The sequence below is a fragment of the Mobula hypostoma genome, chromosome 18 (genome assembly GCF_963921235.1).
Source record: "Mobula hypostoma chromosome 18, sMobHyp1.1, whole genome shotgun sequence".
NCBI lineage: Eukaryota > Metazoa > Chordata > Chondrichthyes > Myliobatiformes > Myliobatidae > Mobula > Mobula hypostoma.
In genome coordinates, this window is record NC_086114.1 from 19,526,087 (window position 1) to 19,551,110 (window position 25,024).

At 38.1% G+C, this 25,024-nt stretch overlaps 1 protein-coding gene across 4 annotated transcripts in view; it reads right to left on the reverse strand.

Annotated features, from left to right (window-relative positions):
• Positions 1-686: 686 nt before the first annotated feature.
• Positions 687-25,024, reverse strand: part of chuk (component of inhibitor of nuclear factor kappa B kinase complex) — a 96,653-nt gene continuing 72,315 nt past the window's right edge. For 3 of the 4 annotated variants that reach the window (XM_063070512.1, XM_063070514.1, XM_063070511.1), the window contains 6 exons: positions 23,367-23,416; positions 20,758-20,857; positions 15,747-15,894; positions 14,817-14,959; positions 10,072-10,171; positions 687-6,512 (listed from right to left, as the gene is read on the reverse strand). In XM_063070512.1, coding sequence (XP_062926582.1) covers positions 6,465-6,512; positions 10,072-10,171; positions 14,817-14,959; positions 15,747-15,894; positions 20,758-20,857; positions 23,367-23,416 — 589 coding nt within the window. In that variant the 3' untranslated portion in view covers positions 687-6,464. Of the gene's footprint in view, positions 6,513-7,474; positions 7,559-10,071; positions 10,172-14,816; positions 14,960-15,746; positions 15,895-20,757; positions 20,858-23,366; positions 23,417-25,024 lie in introns of all 4 variants that reach the window. The other variant, XM_063070513.1, reaches the window with a different exon arrangement.

Genomic DNA, 25,024 nt, shown 5'->3' on the forward strand with positions numbered 1-25,024 from the left:
GTGTGGCCAGCGTCCGTGTTGGCGTCAGTGCTGCCCTCTAGTATTCACTCTGTGGAAGTCAAGCTGGATTGCACTTGTCTGCAGACAGCTGCAGGCTTGTTCTTGCTGATAACATCCATGGACTCAGGGCCTTGGGCTGTATTTTTTTTTGCATGTCTGCACGTTTTCTGCTACCTTCTATGTGCTACACGTGCCTGGTGCTGTGTATTCATGTACGGTTGAATGACAACTAAACTTGAATTCTATTTCTCTCAGTGATTGTTTTGCTCTTGATGCACTTAATTGTTGTATTTATTATTACCACTTACTCTGTGACTTTCATGCAAACAAGATTTACTGCACCTTGATGTATATGACAAAATATCACCAACCTGAAATGTTCATCCTTTCTCTGTCCAAGTTTGTTAAATATTTTAAAAATATAAAGGTTAGCTTTATTTATCATTTGCACATTGATTCACAGTGAAATGCATGGTTTCTGTGAAATCAAATCAGCAAAGATTGTGCTGAACAGCCCACAAGTGTTGCCAGGCTTCCTGCACCAATATAGCATGCATCGCAACTCATGAACCCTAACCATATGTTTTTGGAATGTGGGAGGAACCAGAGCAGTTACAGGCAGAACATACAAACTCCTTTTCCTAGAGATGCCGCCTGGCCTGCTGCGTTGACTGCACCTCTTCCTAGAGATGCTGCCTGGCCTGCTGCGTTCACCAGCAACTTTTATGTGCGTTGCTTGAAACTCCTTACAGAGCAGTGAAAACCGATCCCTGATCTTATAGCTGGCACTGAAAGATATCGCACTAAGCTACCATGCCACCCATGACATACAAAACATTCTCAGCATTTCAAGCATATAAATTGAGTTTGATGAAACCTACCTCACTGTTACTAACAAACATCAGGAAACTGAATTAGCCATTTACTCCAAGTGAGATGTACATGTCACTTCAATTTTATAATCAGCAGTCAGCTCTTGGGGCTTGAAGTGACTTGCAAAATAACTCTGTTTGCCCTTTTATTCCCTATTTCCAAAGATTTTTCTTTTTGCCTTCATCTCAAAATGAGTCAGCTAATGAACCTTCAGTTTACAGATTATCAACAGGTAGTCAGGAATTATCTGAACAGGAAGCGGTAAAAATGCAAATAAGGGTGGAAGAAGGTGATAATAAAAACATGATCTATAGGAAGGGAACAATACTATTTTAGTTTTTAAACTTTATTTAAATTTGGTAACTAGTTTTCCTTTTCTGTCAGTTTAAAATAAATCCACAGCAACTTGTATCTTGCATCTTTTGAAACATCCATCAGAGCACATAACCAGATCTACACAGACAAGAGTGTCAGCATTTAAGTTACATCCCCCAGATGTTTTATGGGACTATTACCAAACATAATTTGACAAAAACCACTTAAGGGATTTTAAGAAAGTAAGGTCAAAGACATGGGTTTTAAGGGATGCCTGGGAATAGAAATGAGGAAGAGGGAGAGGCAGAAAGAATTAGGGAGAGTATTCCAGAGTTTAGTGATTTGGTTTCCCACCCAAAGTGGATAAAGTAGGGAAAAACAGAGAGCAGTGATATCTTGGTTGGTGCAAAGGATGGATATTAACGAGAGGAGGGACAAGGCTTCCTCTTTTAAATACCTACTATCCTTTAGAAAATTTGGACTAATTGTTTGGAAAATTACATCAATTTTGAAATTTAGTTGCTGCTTAACTGAGAGCAAGTACAGGAGTGATGGGTGACTCAAAAGAAGCAGGGTTGTGGGTAACCCCATGTTTACAGAAGCTAAAAGATGCAAGCCTCTTCAGGAATAGTCGGCTCCAAAAGGTAATAAAGGCATGAATAAGGCCTTCAGCAGCAGATGGGCTGAGGCAAGGTGGAGGTGGTGATGGGAATGGGAAATGATAGCAATAGAATAGATATGTAGTCAGGAGCCGAAAGGGGCATCGAGATTGAAAATTCATTTTCATTCTCAGGTGGTTGCTAGGGGGATGTAAATGTGACAAGAACATCTAACAGTATTGAAAAGGTCAGGCAAGGTGGTGATGAAATACAGCCAGGAGTCTTCAGTCTACGGGGAAAATGACACTGTGATCCCTTCTGTCTCTGGCAAGGAGGATGGAGCTGAAAAATAGGAGGATGTCAAGGATAGACTTATGAAGAACACTTAGAAGTAATAATTATTGAGGAAGAAAAGGTCTTGGAAGTAATTTTTTTTGGATATAATTGGAGAGTCAGCTTAGGGCTGGCATCTCACGCTGATCAGACAAAAGGAATGATTCTGCAGTCAATTTGTGAAAACTCAGAGGCTTCAGTATTGTGCTAAATGTGTAAAGGGGGTAAACAAAGTTTTAGAAAAGTCAAAGAGTTAATGAAGCAACAGAAAGATGAATGATTTTGTCAACGAAGAGGAAATTGGAAAGGGATGGGATGATAATTCACAATGTTGGAATGAGGGCTTTTAATAGGGCCTCTTAAATTATGGTATTTGGTGGTTGTCCATTGTATTCAATGATGACAAGAAACCTGTGTGGGAAAGTGAAAAATCTGTTGCACTGGGGCTTTCTCAACCACAGAAGTCTGGTTCAATGATACAAACAAGCATCACAAACTGTGGTCTTCCTTGCTTTTGGTGCTTAAGAGATGCATAAATACAAATGTAATTGAAAGAGGAACAATAGTACAACATCATTATGGTGTATAATAGCTGAATAGCTAGAAAAACACAAAACTTTTGAGTTATGGCCTAAAGAAATCTGTACAAAGTCTATTTACAAATAAAATCATTTATCACTGGCACATATGCATTTTTTCCATTCTATGACATTCAAGAAATGCTTTAAGTTTAATTCAATACAAAATCTAAACTCATGGGACTACAGAAAATGGACACATCCCTCAATTCACAAATCCGAGAGAAGAACAGATCATATAGTTAAAGCACGTCTGGCAGTACACTCCATCATGTCTACATTGAATATGAGCATTTAGGTAAATTGAACATATTTCAAAATTAAAACAAAATTGAAACAATGTGACATCTTAAAAGTGCAATGTGCAATCAAAGCTGCCATACAACATTAAACATACAGATTTGACAACAGAATCTGTGTTATGGAGGATACCAGTGTGTTTAGTTGAAGCGCAACACCTGGCTTTGCTAAATCTGTGTATCATAAAAGATTTAGATTAGCATCAAGATATTAAAATAAACCTAACATTCTAATATTTGTCATGTTATTGTTTAGCGATCTCAGTAAATACACATTGGCCTAGAAATGCTAGGCCACCAATTAGATTACAGCAGTGTTACATATATCATTATTTAGATTGCCTGTCCATTGGAAATTTCAAGAACACATAAAGTCCAAGACTTTTGAAAGGGCATAAAACATAAGACATAGGGACAGAATTAGGTCATTCGGCACACCGAGTCTGCTCCACCATTTTATCATAGCTGATCCATTTCCCTCTCAACCCCAACAGTCATAGAGAACTACAGCACAAAACAGGCCGTTTGGCCCATCGAGTCCATGCCGAAACATTTAAACACGACACACTTCTAAATCGGAAAACGTGCTACCCAGGAGTAAAGATTATGTCAGTGAGGAAGGCAAGCTCAAGAAGAAAGGATACAGAGGTCAGGGGTAAGAGTCTGGGGTCACAGAACTGTGCCGATTGGAGCATTGAGGACTGAAGGGCATGGGGCAGCGATCAGTGTTGTGTAGCAAGGACCAGCCTCAATCTAAATCTAGTTGCCCGATGAGACCCCCCCCCCCGCCACCAGTGGCGGCTGTCCCTGCAAAACTTGATCTAGTTTCCCCAGTAATCCTCAAAAGAACCATTCAATGGGATACATACATCATATCAGGCATGCAAAGTTATTCACTCTGGAAAGTGCCTGGTTTAATTTCCAGTGATGGGAAACAATCTAGCAATTGTCACAAACACATTTCACCCCAGTTAAAGTCAATTCCAAAAACAGAAAAAGCTTTACACAACTGAATTTCTATAAAATCATTTGGTCTATAAATTTACTGGAAGAACTTTTTCCTTTCAAATCTTTGTACATCATGTGCATAAATGATATTGCAAACAAAAATGACATACATTTCAATTCACAATCTGCAGTTAAATCAAATCTTTAGTGTAAATCGACCCCTAAAAAATCAGAAAGGCAGAAGCAACTGAGAAAAAAAATTAAGAAGCTTTTCACATTTCAAGATCCAGCCTTGAAGAGCATGTCAGCAGAAATAAGAAAGGGAAGTCAGCTGAACAAAAAAAAAAATCATTCATCCAAAATCAACCCTATAAATCTTGGTGCGTGGAAATTGGACCACTTGCATCAGGCTTCAAGATTTAACTGTTGAGCTGGCATCTTGTCTTTTGTAATCCAATGGGTTATTTTACGAAAATGATATTCTGTACTTAGAACTTCGTGTATAACAAAAGTTATAAATAATTTGCAGGTGAACATTCAATGGTTCATACTGAATCACCTCATGGCCAGATATGTTTTCATCTTCAGAAAATGTTTCAATATGTACTAATCAATTAAAAATAAAAGAATTATTTTATATACTTTCATTTTTAATATCATAGATATAGTACATCTTAGTTTAATGACTGACTGAACAGGATACTAAAAAAGGAAACATTATGGTAACACACATAAAATGCGAGAGGAACTCAGTAGATCAGACAGCATCTAGGCAGAGGAATAAACAGTTGACATTTCGGGCCAAGGCCCTTTATCTTGTCCTGTTTATTCCTCTCTATAGATGTTGCCTGGCCTGCTGAGTTCCCCCAGGTGGAGGGTGGTGATGGTGGTGGTGTGTTTGTGTGTTTGTGAGAGACTCCGGATTTCCAGCATCTGCAGAATCTCTCATGTTAAACATTATGGCATTTATTATTTTTGCATTAATTTAGTAGTAGGATATAACATCAGATAGGGAATGCACAAAATAAGATGTGCACGAGGGCATAAGCCAACCTCATTTTTACTATTGATTCAAGATTACTTTGCAAAGATAGAGAAAAAAAAGGTTCTACTTTTTTTTAGTTTGCTGTGTTAAACCAACAACGAGCAATAATGACCAACTCTTTCAGTTAAAAAATAGGAAGACGGGGAAAGAGGATGTGGCAAATGTAATCTCCCATCTTTTTAAAAAAAAAACAGCAATCTTAAAGTTGGATGGTTAAAATATTATTAAAACAATTGCAGGGTTAACTTCAACTTAAAAATCGTGATAGCCAAATCTTCTAAAGTACTATAAATGCAATCTTAAAATTAGAGCAGCTTTAAAATCTAGCACAAAATTGATGTAAGTTTTTAAAAAGAATTGACAAACTGTTCAGGCTGCCACACCTAGCAAATTAATGTTTTGGTAGATGGTAATGGCAAATTGTTCCCTTTAAAAGAGTGCAGCTTCTAGCTAGGGATTTTTCAATATTTCATTCCCTTTTCAAAGGTGAAACTGAAATGACAGGAAACCTAAAGACCCACCATTTTATTTGATGAAATAGCAGCTACAGGAAACTCATCTGTTATTTTTTTTCGTAAAAGAAATCATTTGGAAATCTGAATTAAAAGCTGATAGTCAGATCCACATTATAAATATGACCAGTGAGAATGTCGCTAAATATTGGCGCCCACTTCAGACCACATTAGGGACTTTTGGAAACCATGGTATCCATTGCACTAATTAAACTAAATAAATCATGTGGTTCTGTGATCTCTGGCCTCATTACAACCCAACATACTACATTCAGCTGTAACAAGAATGTTTCCCTCAGTGACATTCCTCGAATCAGCTAGTGGGAAGATGGACCTAATATGGTCATTTCCACAAAATACCAAATAATGAACTAAAACTCAGACTGTTATTTGACTTTGCACAAAATATAAAAGGAAACTTGAAAAAAAAACACACTGGACACCGAATAAATAGTGATGTAATAAGTGAAATAAAATATGAAATTAAAAGGCAGAAGCTGTAAATCCTGTCCATCAGCAGCTGATTAAAACATCTGAATGTACACTCTAATAAAATGTATAAAAATTGCAAATCTATATTTTTATCTTTTCATCTGCTGACAGGGCCATATATGAATGTTCCATCACTTATTGTTTTTATTATATTTTGTAAGCCTAAGAAAAATATTTAAGAGAACTTTATAAACTGTTACTGCAGTAACTGTGATTTGAAAGCAAACAGTCAGTGACAAAGTGATAAAGCAGCAGCATACTGGCAAGTTCAGCACATTCTTGTGTTATCTCAGCTGAATAGAAACAGTGGAACTAAAACACCAAGAGACTTCTGAGAGATAGAAGGATTCATTTTCCAGCTCCAGAAATATGATTCTTCTTCATAGCATTCACCACTGCAAATCCACACCGATTCATGGTCTTCTGGCAATCAGGGCTCAAGGAATCAACCGCCACACCAAATATGAATTTCAGGGTCTGTCTGATACCATCCCTTCAAGCCAACTCCAATCAAGAGACTGAAAAAGAATAGTTAATGGATGCTGACTACTGTGAACTGTGAAGAAAATCAATTTTTCATCCACTTCATCCATCAAACAAGCATGCTGTCTTTTCTTACACTCTGAAAATCTGTGCTTAGTTACAATATTGATAAACCTTCATGTTAACTAAACAGCGCAAGTCGGAGTTCAAGATACTACAAGGTATCAGACTGCTCCTGTGTGCGCCCAATACAAATTGCAGGCTTGGCTAGGTATTCTGCATTTTTGTACATAGCACTGATATGAATATATTACTTCGAGTGAAAATGTTTAGAACATAACAAAACTAATCATTTAATCTATTTTACGATCAGGTTGAGTACCCCTTATCCAAAATGCTTGGGAACAGAAGTGTTCTGGATTTCAGATTTTGGAATATATAATGAGATAGCTTTGGATCGCCATCGTTTTTCGACTGAATTTACGTGCTACAGATAAGCAGATTTTGTCTTACACTTGTTCATCACACATATGTACTTAACAATAAAAATAATTACATATTATGAAAGCAACTAAAATATAATGTGTACAGGGTAACAAAGCAGCACAGCAGCATCGGGAGAATACCCGAATCAGTGTTGAACAACAACGACAATGGCAGGCTTTCAGTCTCCATCTAGGATGCCATGTTTTGATTAAAAAGTTAGAGTAAATTGTATTTTACTTATTTTAGGTTTTATGTAAGTCATGAAAACAAACAGCATTGGAGACTTGTTCTGGTGTTAGATTTTCATCAGCAATGATCTTCGTAAACACGTCAATGAATTTCTCTGCTGCTTCATGATCAGCAGATACAGTACTATACCTCAAAAATTTTCTTAAATTAAAAAAAAGTTTAATATGCCTTTTCTTAAATTTCTGCAACCAGCCTGCTGAATAATTTCTGCAACCAGCCTGCCTGTCGTGATAGATCTGTGATTGTTTCATGATCAGCATACCTTTAGGCGGGATATGTTCACTCTGACGCTGACAAATCTATTCTTTCAGCACACAATCGGGATCTTCATTTTTAGAGTACAAGACTATAAAACATAGGAGCAGAATTAGGCTATTTGGCCCATTGAGTCTGCTCCATCATTCAATCATGGCTGATCATTTTTTAACTCTCCTCAGCCTCACTCCCCGGCCTTCTCCCTGTAACATTTGATGCCATGTCCAATCAAGAACCTATCAAATTCTGCCTTCAATATACCCAACAACCTGGCCTCAACAGCTGACTGTGGTAATGAACTCCACAAATTCACCATCCTCTGGCTACAGAAACTTTTCTGCATCTATTTTAAATGGACGCCCTCTCTCTTGAGGCTGTGCCCTCTTGTTCTAGACTCCCTCACCATGGAAACATCCTTTCCACAGCTACTCTGTCTAGGCCTTTCAACATTGATTCTAATAATTCTTTTAGTTACTCTCTGCAAGCTTTGAAAATCCTCCCACTAAGTTTGCTTTTACATTAGCTTTGACTTCCCTTGCATGTTCCTCATTTTTCCCGGAAATTCATGCCATTGCTGCTCTGCTGTCATCACTGCCAGCATCTCCTTCCTATTTACATTGGCCAACTTCTCTCTCATACCACTGTAATTCCCTTTAATCCACTGAAATACTGCTATGTCAGACTTTACTTTCACCCCATCAAATTTTAAGTTGAGTACAATCATACTGTGAGCACTGCCTCCAAACGGTTATTTTACCTTCAGCTCCCTAATCACCTCCAGTTCATTACATAGCACCCAATCCAGTATAGCTGATCCCCTTGTAGGTTCAACAACAAACTGCTCTAAAAAGCCATCTCATAGGCATTCAACAAACTGACTCTCTTGAGATCTGTTAGCAACCTGATTTTCCCAATTGACCTGCATGTTGAAATCTCCCATAACATTGCCCTTTTGACATGCCTTTTCTATTTCCTGTTGTAATCTGTGGTCTAAATTCCCAGCTACTGTTGGTGGCCTGTATATAACTGCATTAGGGTCCTTTCACCTTTGCAGTTTAACTCAACCAACAAGGATTCAGCATCTTCCCATCTTATGTCACATCTTTCTACTGATTTGATGCCATTCTTTACCAGTAGAGCCATGCCACCCCTTCTGCCTACCTTCCTATCCCTCCGATACAACATTGTAACATTCAGCTCCCAACTACAACCATCCTTCAGCCATGATTCAGTGATAGCCACAAAATCATACCAGACAATCTGTAATAGTGCAACAAGATCATCCACCTTATGTCTTATACTCCGTGCATTGAGATATAACACTTCATCTCTTTTTGATTCTGCATCGCTAATGCACTGATACACACCCTGTTTGCTGCAATTTTGTCCTATCATCTGCCTGCCCTTCCTGACAGTCTGACAGTTTTACCATCCGTCCTATTCTAAGTCCCTTCACTCAAGTTCTCACCCCCGTCAAATTAGCTCAAACCCTCCCCAACAACTCTAACAAACCTGCCCGTGAGAATATTGGTCCCCCCCTGGGTACGGGTGCAACCTGTCACTTTTAAACAAGGCATACCTCCCCCAGAAGAGATCCCAATGATCCAAGAACCTGAAACCCTACCCCCTGCACCAGCTTCCTAGCCACGCATTAATGTGCCAAAATCTTCCTACTGCTACCTTCACTGGCACGTGGCACAGGCAGAAATCCTGAAGGTCCTGTTTCTCAGCTTCCTACCTAACTCTGTATATAGTCTTTTCAGCACCTCTTTGCTTCTCTTTCCTATGTCACAATATGTTACAAGACCTCTGGCTGCTCTCCTTCCCTTTCCAAAATGCTCAAAATTTTTTGCTTTATACAGTGTTTTTTTCTATTTTTCATTAACTTCTGTTCATTATACATGTGAGTTCACTTCTCAGAACAACCTATGATGCGCACTTCCTGGGAACCTTTCCAAGGCTTGTGGAATTTTCCATTTTTGATGTCATGTCAGCGCTCAAAAAATTTTGGATTTCAGAGGTTTTTGGATTTTGAAATTTCAGTTAAGGGATACACAAACTGTAGTAACAGCCTTAAATTTCAAAAGCTGCTCAACAGCATATGTTTTAGTGGCAGCAAGAAACCTTGCAAAAAGGGTGAATCTGAAATGTCAAATAATGAACTATAAACTTATTTCTCACACTAAATGTCATTGGGCTCTCCTTTGCAACATCCAAGTCAGAGAGGCAGAGTCATACAGCACAAAACAGGCCATTCAGCCCACCATGCTCGTGCCTGTCCTTATGACCAATTACACTAATCTTACTTGTTGGTATTAGGAATGTATCCTTCTGCGTCTTGCCTACTTAAGTGGCTCTTAATTGTATCCATTTTCACCACTGCCTCTGGCAACACATTTCAGATATCACCCTATGTGTAAAGACAACTTGCCTCTCAAATTTCTCAAGATATGTCTCAGAAAACAAAATGAAATGGTAACTTTTATTTTAAAGGGAATCTCAATAGTCTAAACAGGAAAATAGGACAGTCCCTCCTAAAAGAAAATGACAAAAATACATGAAGTAACTGAAACTGTCACGATTAAAGTACGGAATAATTCTTACAGATATGCTGCACTTCTGTTCTGAGAGAGTTTCCTGCATCAGACTGTGTAGCTGGCTGCAGAAGCTCTGGTTTTCTTCAATTACAGTCATTGATGACTCACTGAAAGGAAGGATAAGATGTGTAAAGAAACGGAATACAATAACCCATAAACACAAGAGATTCTACAGATGCTAGAAACCCAGAGTGTCACTTACAAAATGCTGGTGGAACTCAGCAGCTCAGGCAGCATCTATGGAAAGGAATAAACAGTCGACTCATTGAGTCCTGATGAAAGGTCACTTGGCCCGAAATGTTGACTGTTTATTCCTTTTCCAAGATGTTGCCTGACCTGCTAAATTTCTCCAATACTTAGTATGCGTTACAATAGCCTATCAAGTCTACATCAGCTCTTCTGAACAGTAATCCAGTGACTCCCATTCCCTGCTCTTACCCTGTGTCTTCTCTTTCAACTAATTGTCCAAATATTTTTCAAGGGCTAAGAATGAACTTGTTTCAACCATCCCAAATGGAATTGAACAGCTCATCTTAATCAGACTGCATAAAGTATTTCTTCATAATGCCTCCAGTTCTTTATCCAATTGCCAAAATGCATGACTTCTGGATGTTGATCTTCCAGACATTGGCATCTACTATTTTCCAGAAAAAAGTATTAAACAATTCTATCTAGTTTTCCCTCATTTCACATAAAAGTAATTGTTCACTTCTGAAACCATACAACAAAATACCAACTGATCTTTGCCAATAAATTCACATTCTAAAACAAGATGCCTGGAATTAGACTAAACAACAGGAATTCTGCAGATGCTGGAAATTCAAGCAACGGTCTCGGCCTGAAACGTCGACTCGCCTCTTCCTATAGATGCTGCTTGGCCTGCTGCGTTCACCAGCAACTTTGATGTATGTTGCTGGAATTAGACTATACTTTTTTCTCTCCTACAAGTTGCACTAGTGTCATTGTTTTTGTTACGTATTAAAGCTTAGTTTTACTTGTCACACGTACATCGAAACATGCAGTGAAATGTGTCAATTGAGTGAGGATTACACTGAGCAGCCCGCAAGTGTCACCAGTTTCCAGCACCAACATAGCATGCCCACAACTTACTAACCCTAATTATATGTGTTTGGAATGTGGGAAGAAACCAGAGTGCCTGGAGGAAATCCATGAAGTCACCAGGAGAATATACAAACTCCTTACAGACAGCAGCAGGAATTGAAACCTTATCTTACTATACTATACTATACTATAAAGCGTTGTGCTAACCACTGTGTTACGTTTATGTTAACTTACGTTTGTCAGGTTTGTGATGTACTGTGCTGCTGCTGCTGCAGTACATCAGATGGAGCTAATACCTGTGGTTATTTTTACCATATGAATACCCATGATAATAAACTTAAAACCATAAACTTGAACTTGGAACTACTGCTCCATCTAGGATAAACCAGTATTCTAAAAAAAGATATACTGTAGCACTACCACCTTGCTTTTGCACTGTTGGTGCTAAACGGTGACTCCTTTGCTTGTACCTTCAGAAACAGCTCTATTTCCAGCTTTAATATCACTATTTTTTCCTTTCAGGGTTCTTTTGAAGACCCTGACCTGGAGTTACATGCTGACTTCGATTCTTTACGGGACTGGGACCCGTACTTGGGGTGTCACAACTGGCCGTGCCAAGGGTGCGGCCTAAGAGTCCGGCTTCCCTTTGGAGGCCTAGGATCTCCAGACTCTGGAAACGGGCAGATCAAAGGTTGGTGTCGCGGACTGGTGTGTCATGGGAGCTGGAAGATCTTTGGCTGTGTGCCCAGAGACCCGAGATCTTTGGGCACAGAGCTCAGAAAAAGTGACGCAAAGGACTTTTAACATTGTAAACCAGCGAGTTGTTTGTTATGTCTCTCTTCTCGCTGTGAAACAGAGACATCTCTTTCTCCCTTATTAGGGAGAGAGAGAACCTGTGGTATGTTGAATACTGGGTGAATGCATAGTCTTTGGAGTACTACAAGTCTGCGTCTTTGCTGTTGCTTTTGCTGCACGCTTGAGTGCTCGGTCGCGGATGCTGATAATTCTTTTTGCCGGTGCGGGGAGGGGGGATCATTGCTTGCTGTTGCTTACGCGCGGGACGGAGGGGAGCTGAGGGGAGGACTTTGGGGTTCTAACATTTAACTGTCATTCATTCTTTGGGACACTCCTCTGTTTTCGTGGATGGCTGCAAAGAAAAAACAGTTCAGGATGTATATTGTATACATTTCTCTGGCATTAAATGTACCTTTGAAACCTTTGATGTCAAGTAATAGTGTATCACCATTACTCAGTGCTCTATTTTCCCTTAAAACATCACAAGGAGATGTGAAAAAGTAAACTGGGAAAATTTACATAATTAAAAAAATAATGGGGTGGCTATGACTCCAACTGCTGTATTAAAAAGTGAGCTGCACAGTTTGCAGTAGTAACAGCCACAAGAGATTGCAAGTGTTGTGGCTCTGTCACCAGGAACAATGAGAGGTGGGTCTCATGAAAGACTCCTTCCCAAGCTAACTACAATTCTGCAGCAGAAAGGGCTGCCACGGAGACAGGGTCAGTCACAGGCAGCGTGTCACATGCCTCTAATGTGTCTGGCCATGTATCCCTAACATCCGTATACCATACACTAGCCCCCTCCCCTCCTCCCGTCCGACCTTAAAATGCCCAAGCAGCCTGCAAACTACTGCAAGGGATGGGCTCATTATTCAACAAAGTAACGTGTCACATCATGGCCCCCTGCTGAACATGGCTGCAATAAGTATGGTGAACCCAGCAATGAGCTGTAAATGTATTTGAAACTCAAGCAGATCCACACATTGATGTCTCCGTTGAGACCTTTAATTTACATCTCCTTGGCAACCTTCGGTAGGGTTTAGTCCTCATTTACTGGAAGTTAAAACAGTTAGAGGTTGCACATTATTGCTCTTATTTCTGTCCATAAAGCACAAATGAACATGTGTTGATTATCAATGAAATCATTATTTGAAAGAATGAAAGAGGAAAACGTCAGCTATAATAAGATGAACTGCTCCCCAAAGTGCCTAGTCCAATTTTGCAATGAACAGGACTTCTACTGAAATGAAGCTTTTGCATTAAACTGTTTGCAAAATGGCATTTATGCATGATCTACAGATAAAATATGGGTGCAGTGCATTCCAAATTTAGTTTATTGCTTTTATTTATAATAGATGGAATGCTGGGTTTTAACAGTTTAGTTAACCTATACACCCATCTTCAATTAAGTTGTCCACAAACAACTCCACTGCCTGCACCCTTTTAAAGTGGCAAAATTGAGCTTATACTTCTTCATGTTCTTTTAATAAACTACATAATGTCACATTTTGCTACAATGAATTTCAACGCCTAAGTCCCAGCTGTCCCATTAGCCCACTGTTGTCCTCACTCTTCATCACACTACCAAAATTCACATTAATTGCAAATTCTGAAATTACCGTGTTATCTAAAGGTTTTGGTCACCAGCCTTGACCCAAAATAACTGTGGTTGGATATTAAAGTTGAGGGGATTTCACTGTATTCACTCTTTAGTTTAACAAAACACTGTTCACAATAACCCTGTGTTTTTTTTTTCCCCTTGGTTAATTCTGTACGTGTGCTGCCAATGTCTCTTATTTTTGCTTATAATTACATTCCAAGGAAATAATCTTGACATATCTGGAATTTAAAACTGGTTGTATACCTAATACATTTGTTCCCAATATGTGCACAACACATCCACAAATAAAATCACAATTATTAGCTTATTTGTTTCACAGAGTTATACATTATGGAAACTGGCCCTTTTAGTCCATGTTGACCCAGGTGTCTATGTATGCTAATCCCATTTACCTACATTTGCCTCATATCCCTCTAAACATTTCCTATCTTTTTGATTTTGTTTTATATTGTTTTTCACTCATTCTTTTTTGTTGCTGTTTGCACATGGGGGGGATGGGGGTTGGCTGATGTATTTCTTTGAATGAGTTCCATGGTTTTCTTTGTCTCGTGGCTGTCTGTGGGAATCTCAGGGTTGTATACTGCATACATACTTTGATAATAGATGTACTTTTACTCTTCTCAATCCATAAAAATATCCGAAGATCTTTCACTGTCTAATAACTGTACCCATTTCTTACCACTTTCTCTAGAATACATTGTAATTACCCATCACCTTCTGTATGAAAAACCTGCTCCTTCGGATCCCCTTAAATCTTACTCCTCTCCCCTTAAACCCACACCTTCTAGTTTTCCCCTACCCTTGGAAAAAGACTGTCACCATCTACCTTTATTAATGCCCTCAAATTCATAAACCTCTATAAAGCCACCCCTTCAGCTTCCTTCTGTCCCAAATAAATTCGATTTCCCCTTATAACTAAAGATCACCAGAGCAAGCAATGTTCTTGTGAATCGTTCCTGCACCCTCTCCACCTTAATCATATCCCTTCTACAGCATGATAGACCACAATTGCACGTAATACTCCCCACGTGGCTGTCTATTTGAATTACACAATTTCAAAACATCTCCAAAAGAACAAATCAGTAGCTGAAGTGAAAACTACTTAATGTTAACATACTGCACATGTTAGAACATTATTACATTGTCATAATTAGTTTTCAGTTTTAGATTCCTCATTGTAAATTAGTTAATTTTGTAATTCTTACTGAAGATCTTAACTGTTAATTATTTAAATGCCAACAATAAAAGGCCTAGAAAATTCATATAGTTCCTACCTGTTTTTCAATACAGATATAGAGGACAGTGGGTTCGGCAAAGCATTTTGTCGTATTAAAGTTTGACCCTGCTGTGCCCATCCTAAACCGTGAGGTGAACAAGATGACTCGGGACTGGCATTTTCAGATCCTCGTGCTGTGCTCTGAAAGAAATCAAAGGACTATTAAGAGCTCCATTAACCTGATTATTCAAATTTCAAATCAACAAAAAAGGGATGATATTATTATGGTTCTACCTTTGTCATAAAATGCCCTCCTATCAAAGCAGAGGATTCATAAATGGATTTCTATTTCTGCTATTCAGCACAGTGAAGATAATATTTTGAAAAAATATCATCAGTGGGAGCAATTTTCATAATCTGTTACTTTTCATGAGATCTCAGATATAATAAAGTTCAAAGCAGATTTTACCGACACAAATGAATTGTTACTCCCAAAGTAATTCAAATGAATTGTTGACAGGTCCCTAAAACCTGCAGGTTAGCAGTTGTAGTTCACTTTGCCCTTTAAGACTGCCCCACCATTTAACAAGATCACAACTGATCTGACTGAACCTCAACTTGATATTCCTGTCACCTACAGTAACCTTTCACACTTTCTTAAAACCTGTGTTCAAAATTACTTAAGACTCTATTTCCACTGTGCTTTGAAGAAGAGACTTTCAAATACTCTCAGCCTGCTAAGAGAAAAATGCAGCACCCTATCTTGGTTCTAAATGGGCATCTCTTACTTTTAAAACAGTAATCACTAGTCTAGATTCCCTCAAAACAGAAAACATCCTCAAAATAGCAAACCTGCCAAGACTGTTATAAAATTTCAATCAAGTCTCTTCTCATAATAGCAAGACTGATTACATAACATGATAATAGAATTGGTAAGAGATTTTCACACTGAACCTTGCAAAGCTGCTTTGAGGGAAAATGTACTTACACATGCAATTTTTAACAAATACCATATTTCTTTCTGTCTCTTCTCTTGTGATCTCAATAACATTTTTTCATTTTCTCTAATGTTGTCAAGTGCTTGTTCGATCTTTGGAAAAAGATCAATGATCTTCTGTTTACAGGCCAACAGTTTGCTGTAATTTACAAAGAAAGACATTGGGAAAGAGATATCAAGACAGCTTGCTGATAATGTATTTAATAGCTTACAAAAATGACATTGATTAACATGCTGCAACTAGGGAAGCCGATAATTTTGGTTGACAACAGTGACAACAATTTGTGTGTCAGAAATAGATGAAAAAGATAAGATTTTTAAAGGTTAGTGTTATTTGTCACATGCACATCGAAACAGCAGTGAAATGCATTGTTTGCATCAAACCAATTCAGCAAGGACGGTGCTTGGCAGTCCACAATATTGCCGCGCTTCCGGCGCCAACATAGCAGCCCACAACTCACTGACCCTAACTGCAAGTCTTTGGAATGTGGGAGAAATCCGGAGCACCTGGAGGAAACATTCATAGTCAGGGGGAGAATGCAGAAACTTGTACAGGCAGTGATGGGAAATGAACCCTGACTGGTGATCATTGACACTGTATTAGCATTACACTAACCACTATCTACCATGCATGTTAACAGTAAAAGCTATACACAGTATAAGGAACAACATCTCTTAATTTTTTTTCTTTTCAGTTAAATACTGGCACCCCCAGGTTACGCAAGAGTTCTGTTCCTGAGAACTGTTCGTAAATCGATTTATCCATAAGTTGGAAATAATTTCTCCATGAGGGGAAACAAGATATAACAACAGAAGTGGATTTACAGCAAGTCAGTGCAGATGTGGTTATAAAAGGGGCAGAACATCAGCACAGGCAATGAAATCCGGACAAGACATTTCAATTTAATCAAGCCACAATTTAAATGTTTGGATGTTTGCCCATACAGACTTTATCAGCAATGTTGTTTTAAACTTTGAAAACTCTGTCACAAACATCCATGATTCACAATCATGTACTAATGAACAATTTGTAATTATAGAGATGTTGGTTATACATAAAGTACTATGGGAGAATTTGCATAAAGTCAGATTTGCACAAGTCAGGTGCTCCATAACCTGGGAAGTCCTTGTATAAGCAAACAAAAAAGAATGACAAAAATGTGAACCTACTTAAAGAGAACTGTAATATGTTTATGTGGCATGTGGGGAAAGGTAACAGGTGGCAGTAGATTAGGAAAGGCAGACAGAGATGGTGAGGGGAATAAACACTAGCATGCATCGACTGGACTGTGTAGCCTGTATAGGCTGTGAATTCCATTCACATGTTCACATTCTTAGGTAAGGAAAGAAAGGACCACAGATCTCAATTGTCCATTCTGCGTAGGAAATATCCACAAAGGAATCATCACTGGATTAAAATCTGGTAATGTATTTGGTATTGTACTCTAATAGTTTAAGAGGGAACTAAAATACGCACGAGGGCTTTGTTGGATTTGATTCTTATCTGATAAATGAACACTGTTACCCAAGTATTTGTGAGCTGTGTTACACAGGTAAAGAAGGTATCAATTGATATAAACACTGAAATAAATAAACAGTAATACATTCAGAACTTACAAGATAAGGCAGATAAGAAACCGATTTAAATCACCATGTTACCACCCAGTACACAATTTTTATGACAGTACCAGTAGCATTACACTGTTGTATATTTAACTATACGTCACATATGCGCTTTATGTCAACTTGTACATCTACAGAATATTTTTCACTATCTAGTAATATTATTGTGTTAATATTATTTTATGTGCTCCATGTATTTTGCATCTTGGTCCCAGAGGAACACAGTTTCAGTTAGCTGTCTACATGTGTATGGTTGAATGACAATAAACTTGAAATTTAACTTAAAAAAGGGAGATTTATGCTTGACAAGGATAATACAGCACACAATGCTGATAGAAAGACAACAAATGAATCTATGAAACATAAACCTTATAGTTTCCACGTCAAAGTGTGACAATTGCTGGTTAGTCTACACCTTTCAGGTGATGGCTACTGACAGAGAAATGTTTGTTATTTAGCACAAAATATCTTGCAACACATGAATAAGATACTACATCATCAGGTGCCATGCCCAGTTTGAGCTTTGACTGCCATGGCCCACACACTCCTGTTCCGGGTCAAGAGGACCAATTCATTGGTATTCATTTCTAGTTCTCTGGGTGCTGTCTCCATCATCATTTGTCTTTGTCTTTCTCTTGCTTTCTTCCCTTCAATCTTTCCCATAATTACCGTGCATTCTAACTCCTCTTTCCTATTCACATATCCAATGAAGTCACGTTGCCTTTTCATGATCTCATACATTATTTCTCTTTTTGTGCTTGCTCTGTTCATGACATCATCGTTAGATATTTGTTTCGTCCATGATATTCTTTGCATCCTCCTCAAAAACCACATCTCTGCTGCTTCAAATCGTTTCCTCATGTTACTAGATATTGTCCAACATTCCGAGCCATATAATATAACTGGATAAACGTAACATTTCAGTGCTCTGAGGCGGGTTGTCATGCCTAGTTTAGTATTGGTCAATATATTCTTCATTCTCGTAAAGGTGTCTTTTGCCATCCCTATTCTTCTTTTGATGTCCATGTTACACCTGCCAACTGATGTCACCCAGCTTCCTAAGTAGCAAAAGTTCTGTACTTGTTTTATGTCTTCCCCGTTTATTCTCAGCCTGCAGATAGGATTCTCCTTCTTTTTGGATATCACCATACATTCTGTCTTTTTGCAATTGATAGATAGACTCATTTTTGCACTTTCTTCAACAACTATATCAATTAAGTTTTGTAGTTCTTCCTCCGTACTTGCAATTAACACAGTGTCATCTGCATATCTAAAGTTATTGATGTTTTCACCACCAACTTCGATTCCCAAGATGTCTCTTATTTTTTGTAATATTGTTTCACTGTACACATTAAACAAATCAGGGGAGAAAACACACCCTTGTCTAATGCCTCTCTTGATTTTCGTAAACTGACTCACTTCTCCATCTACTCTTACAGCAGCAGTTTGTTCCCAGTACAGATTTCTGATTAGGCGGAGGTCTTTCGAATCTAGATCTAGAGTTTCCTGTACTATTTTGAATAACTTATTGTGCTTCACTTAATCAAATGCTTTTGTGTAGTCGATAGAACAAACAAACAAATCTTTTTGCACTTGAATAGCTCGTTCTGATAGTATCCTTAACATCAATATTGCGTTTCTTGTACCTTTGTCTTTCACAAAACCACATTGTTCTTTACCTAGTTCAGCTTGTATCTTATTTTTAGCTCTTATCATCAAAATTCTTCGAAGTATCTTGGTGATATGACTCATTAAACTTATGGTTCTATGTAATTCACATTCTATTGCTCCAGGTTTCTTAGGAAGAGTGATAAATACTGATTTCTTCATCTCTTCTGACATTATTCCAGTCTCATAAATGTTATTGATTAAATCAGTAAGTTTTTCAATTCCATAATCTTCAAGGGAGATAATTGGTTTGATTACTTATTCATCAGGATCTGCTGCCTTTCCTTTCTTCATCTTATTTATTGCAGTACAAACTTCAGATTTTAAAATACTTGGACCTTCAATGTTCTTCTTAATTTCTCGTTTTTCACCTCGATTGTCTTCAAACAATTCCTGAATATACTCAGTCCATCTGTTCATAATCTCATCTTTTTCCATGATAATGGTACCATCCTTTGCTTTCAAACATCCACCTGAAGAACAGAGGAGCTTTTTACCAGTGATATTCTTGATTTGTTGGTGTAACCTTTTTGGGTCAGTAATAGGGATCCTTTCTAATTGCTCACATTTCTGGTTTAACCATTCTTCTTTGGCTTTTTGACATAAGCTTTTAACTTTTTTATCTAAGGACTTATATTCTACAGGATTTGCTTTCTTCTGTCTCCTTTCTTCCATTAGATTCTTGATTTCATCTGTCATCCATTTATTCTTTGTGCTTTTTTCTTTTTTAGTAATCACTGACTTTGCTGATTCTGCCAAGGCATCCTTTAGAGAGTTAAACTACATATATTACATATACAAAAATACAACTTAGTTATCCAATAACTAAATGAATATTAAATTAAAACAGCTCAAATTTCCTTAGTCCTAGAACATTTGAGATCTCAGTTTCATGAAGCAATGGCTCTTAAAATATTTATTAACTTTATTGAATCAATTAAGTGCAAAAGATCATTTGTAAAGATTTTAAAGGCAGCTGAAAAATTACATGACCAATAAAGTTGATTCTTCAACCTGTAATATTAATGTAATAGTCAATCAGATCAGATTTATTATCACTGACATATGACGTGAAATTTGTTGTTTTGCAGCAGAGTGCAGTGCAAAGACACAAAATAAATATAAACTACAAAAAATAAAGAGAGAGTGTAAAAAGAACAATGATGTAGTGTTCAGGATCATTCAGAAATCTGATGGAGAAAGGGAAGAAGCCATTTTAGAATTGCCGAGAATGGGTCTTTAGGCTCCTGTACCTTCTTGCCGATGGGTAGTAATGAGAAAAATATAATCAAACAGCCACATAAATATTGTGTTTACCAAAGCAGATCTGAAGCAAAAGTTCACTGACAACGTGCCCTCAACTGCCAAAGCTAATCCTTGATGTCAGAAATACATTGGACAACCTGAATGGGCGCAGTCTGCTCAATTCTTTTTCCTATCAACCTAAACTTCCACTCCCACTATCATTTCTGAAACGAGACTGTAGCATAGTTACGCTATAGCAACTCACCAGGTCTTCTTCGACAACACTTCCTGAACTTTCAGATCTCTACACCCGGAGGACAAGGACAATACGGATATACCTTGACTTCCAGGATACAGATATTGCAGACTAGCATTTACACTACCATACATTCACTATCACTAAATCATGATCTTCCCAACTTTTAAACTAATTATACATCATGATCAAAATCTTCAGCATTCATACCTGAGATGAGTATACAATTCCTTCAGCACACGATCTTGATTCTGAACTGTTTGCACAATAATCTTCACCATCTCTGTACTGTCTCCATATTGATGTGAGTCTTAAAACAAAACAAAAATTCTAATGAATAGTCAAGTTAAACCTGGTTCTCACTTCACAAATGCTGCCTGACCTGGTGTGTATTCAGGGCATTTCTTGTTTTTATTTCCAGTTTCCAGTATATGCAGAATTTGCTTTTTGATCATTTCTAACTGCTTTACTTGGGGAAAAAATTATTTTCCAGGAGTACACTGAAGAATTTGTAATGACAACAGAAGCAAAATGCCAGATCAATTTTGTGAAATAATTAAATTCCCATCACTTTTCAATGGAGCTTACACTGAAATACTTCAAAAGGTCAGATGCACTAGAGCATATCTATTCAATAGTATTGATAGAAGTGAGATTGTTGCCATCTGTTAAGTCAAATCATGGCCTTCCCAGCCCACAGACACAGAAGATTATTGCTTTGCAAACACAAAAAGAAAAGTAAATTGCCTCATAAGCTTGCTAATGGGCCAAACATACCCCTGTCCTACTGCCACATATATTACGTGTGGATGCTCTAAACCGTTCAAATAAAAGGTTAGTGTTCCATGTGGCACAGTGCCCAGGATTAAGATGACGCCAAATGGCGTGCAAGCCAGGATATTGGTGAAGCGTGTATGTATTTGCATCCGTAAACCAGATAACTGCAGATACAATACAAACAGACTCAAAATTATTTTTTGAAGTGATCTGATCAACTTCTTGTCTAGACAATACATGCATGCTAATTCTGTTCTTCCTTCTGTATTTTGATGGCATTATTGCATTCTTACTGGAAGCTTTAATATTTTCCTATTCATGCTTTATGTAATAACTAAACCAAACCAGATCCTATCATTCAAGTTTGCTATAAGGAGAGATTGAACAAACTAAGGCTGTGTCCTCTGGAATGGCTAAAGGGAGACTGACAGAAGTGAAAAGATTAGCAGGGTATAAAAACAGTAGATAGCTGGTATCTCTTTCCCAGGGTTGAATGTCAAATACTAGAGGGCAGGCATTTAAGGTGTGAGGGGTAAGTTCAAAGGAGATGTGTGGGGCAAGTGGTCCTTGAAATGTGCTGACAGGAGTGGTAGCGGAGGCAAAAACTATAGAGGCGTTCAGGTGGTGTTTAAATAGGTACGTGAATGTGCAGAGAATGAGGGATATCGATCATGTACAGGCAGAAAGGATTAGTTTAATTAGGCATTTAATTATTAGCTTAGTTGGTGCAGTACAACATTGTGGGCCAACAACTCACTGACCTTTACTGCATGCTCCATGTTCTATTCTGCTAGGTTCGCCTACATATTTATATCAACCGAAATGGGTAGATTTCTCAGCATTTGCTTACAAAAGAGATATGCCAGTAATTCAAAACATTTGAAATATTACTGTTCCCACTCACTCCCTCTTTTTCACATGTCTCGGATCAATCTTTCAGCAGACTACAACCTAACATTTTATGGAGTTAGGACCTCTAAGATCAGGGACATATTTTGAATATTATCTTGGATCTACATTTTGATATCAATCACTACCACAAATCTCCAACAAAGCACAATGAAATTAATTTTACCAAAAATAACTATTAGAAGACCACATGAACTAAGATCATGCTATCTGTCGGCCTCATCAATTATGCAAAGCATAATAACGGAAAGGTGGAGGACCTATTCCAGAACTTTTTAAAGTCATGGCAAAATCGCTTTTTAAAAAAAAAGTTAAAAAAAATTGCTCTAGACTGAGAAGATTATACTCATCACCTTGAACAATGGATGGGTGGCTCAGGAACAGTATTTTGCCATTTAAAGTATTGATTGTAAGATTCAAAAGAAGTCTATTCCAAAAGATGATTTAAATCAGTATCTACAGAATATTGTGGAACAATTTGGATTTTACAGGTTTCCTTCAGTGATGGAAATGTACCATTCAGGTTCAGCTGATATGTGCTCGCTGTGAACCTAAGCAAAGATTCATTCATGGGCCAGGATTTCTTGGAGGCAAAAAAGGGGCTTCCACTAATCCCTGTAGATAACTGGCCGGTAATGTAGAAGATGAGGTAGCTCCAAGAAGCACGGTAGCTAAATATGGCAATGTAACATGTTTAAATATGTAACCACATTCATACACCTTTACCTAAGTCAGCACAACTGTTACTCTGGTGAGAACAGCTTATGTTCATCACTTGGTCATTTTATAATGGCTTTATGCTTCTAATTCTTATCATTTATTGTACATTGGCACAGCTTCTCAATCTAACACAATGCTCTACGTTTCCACACAGCTTCTGCATGTTAGTTCAGCCCTTCATAAAAGGTCCACTGAATTCAGAAATGCTGTGGTAACACAAATTAAAAACAACGAATCTTCTTCTTTTTGACAAAGAACCCAAGTCAGTTTTAAAATCAATGAGTCCATGTTGTTTATGGGTAGACAACAATAAATCCCAATTAAAATGTTTAAGATGAATTTCATACGTTCTTCTGTGTTCACAAAGACAGGAGCTAAAATGCCATCTGTAGGGTTAAAAATAAGCACAGTACCTTTTGGTTTTCCCTTGAGCTTCCTGTATAAATCAATGGCTTTCTGTTCACTAGGAAGGAAAATTATGATTAGTAAAATGATTTATTACACCAACATACTTGAAAATCAATCTAATGAATTGTTATGTCTGTTGAAGGCCAATACTTGCCATAAATAATTCCTTTCATAAATTAATCTAAACGTGGGGATGATTGGTCTATTCTGCTGAAAGCATACTTATAGATTTTTCTGGGACTTATTCAATCTAAGCACAGTGTTAGAGCATTTGTCCCTGTGAAAGCTCAGAACTAAATTACTGCTTTGTGTTCAGCTGCACAATACACTTTCCTTCAAGTTCAGAAATATACTTACAGTCTTGCTTGCTCAACAGTAAAGTACTTCCCATATCTCTGTTCTCAGGCACAAGTCCTGCATCAATTTACACAACTGGACAATGACAGATTCACTTGTTCTAAACGGAAATGGATATTTTTCCTACTCAGAAACAGCAAGTGCCTCATGATTCTGTGGTAGCCAGTGTAATAACGCCTTCCAACCCCCCCCCCACTCCACAATAATTAAGTAACAATGTCAAAGAAGGTCTTATGGAAACCTCAGTGACAAAATATTTGGTGATAGAGATAAAATAAAACGAATAATTTATAATCTACAGAACTATTCAACTGATGCAGAATATGAAAAAAATAAATCTTGAAAAGTTAATATCCCATTCAAGAGGGCAAAAAGATAAGAATTCTCAACAAATAAGTACCTCTTTCAATGATATCCCACATGCATATCATTCCATTCATACTTACAGAAAACTTTTGTTATTGTTGCAATACACAAAATACTGGAGGAACTCAGCAGGTCAGATAGCAGCTACAGAGGGAAATTGACAGTCCACATTTCAAGTTGAGAACCTTCATCAGCACTGGAAGAGGGGTGATTGACAGTATAACAAAGTTGGGGTGAGCCAGGGAGGTGCGGGAGGGGGGCAAGGGGTGAACGAAAACCTGGCAGGTGATATGGAGATGCAGGTGAGATGGGAATGATAGGCAGGTGAGGGAGGGGGAAGATAGGGAATAATGAGAATAAGAAGTTGGGATGTGATAGGAGGAAGTGACGAAGGGCTGAAGAAGAAGGGATGTGAAAAGAGGGGACAGTGGACCATGAAACAGAGAAGCAAGTGAAGAGCGAACCAGAGGGAGGACTGTGTGGGTGATGGGCAGAGAGGGTGGGGGGGGGGGAGAAGCAGGGCAATGACACCAGTGTGATTAAAAAAAAAGTAAAAAAACGGAGGGGACAGAATGGAGTGGTCACTGGAAGTGAGAAAAAACATTCATGTTGTCAGGCTGCAGACGACCAAGGCAGAATATGAGGTGTTGTTTCCCTAATCACCATCTCGCCTCAACACGGCAGCAAAAGTGTCCTTGGACAAACATGTTGGTGTGGCAATGGGAAATGCAAACAAAATAGCTGGCCACTTGAGACCATGCCTGCTACTGCAGGTGGAATGAAAGTATCTCCATTATACTAAAGCTGATTTTGGCCCAGATCTCCAAAAAGTAAAATTCTCACTCTGATCAAAATTATATAACTTGTGCAGCCAAATAGAAAATTGGATGAAAGCAAGGCTACTCTTGTGCCCACAGGGCAAGGACACAAGCAGTCTGCT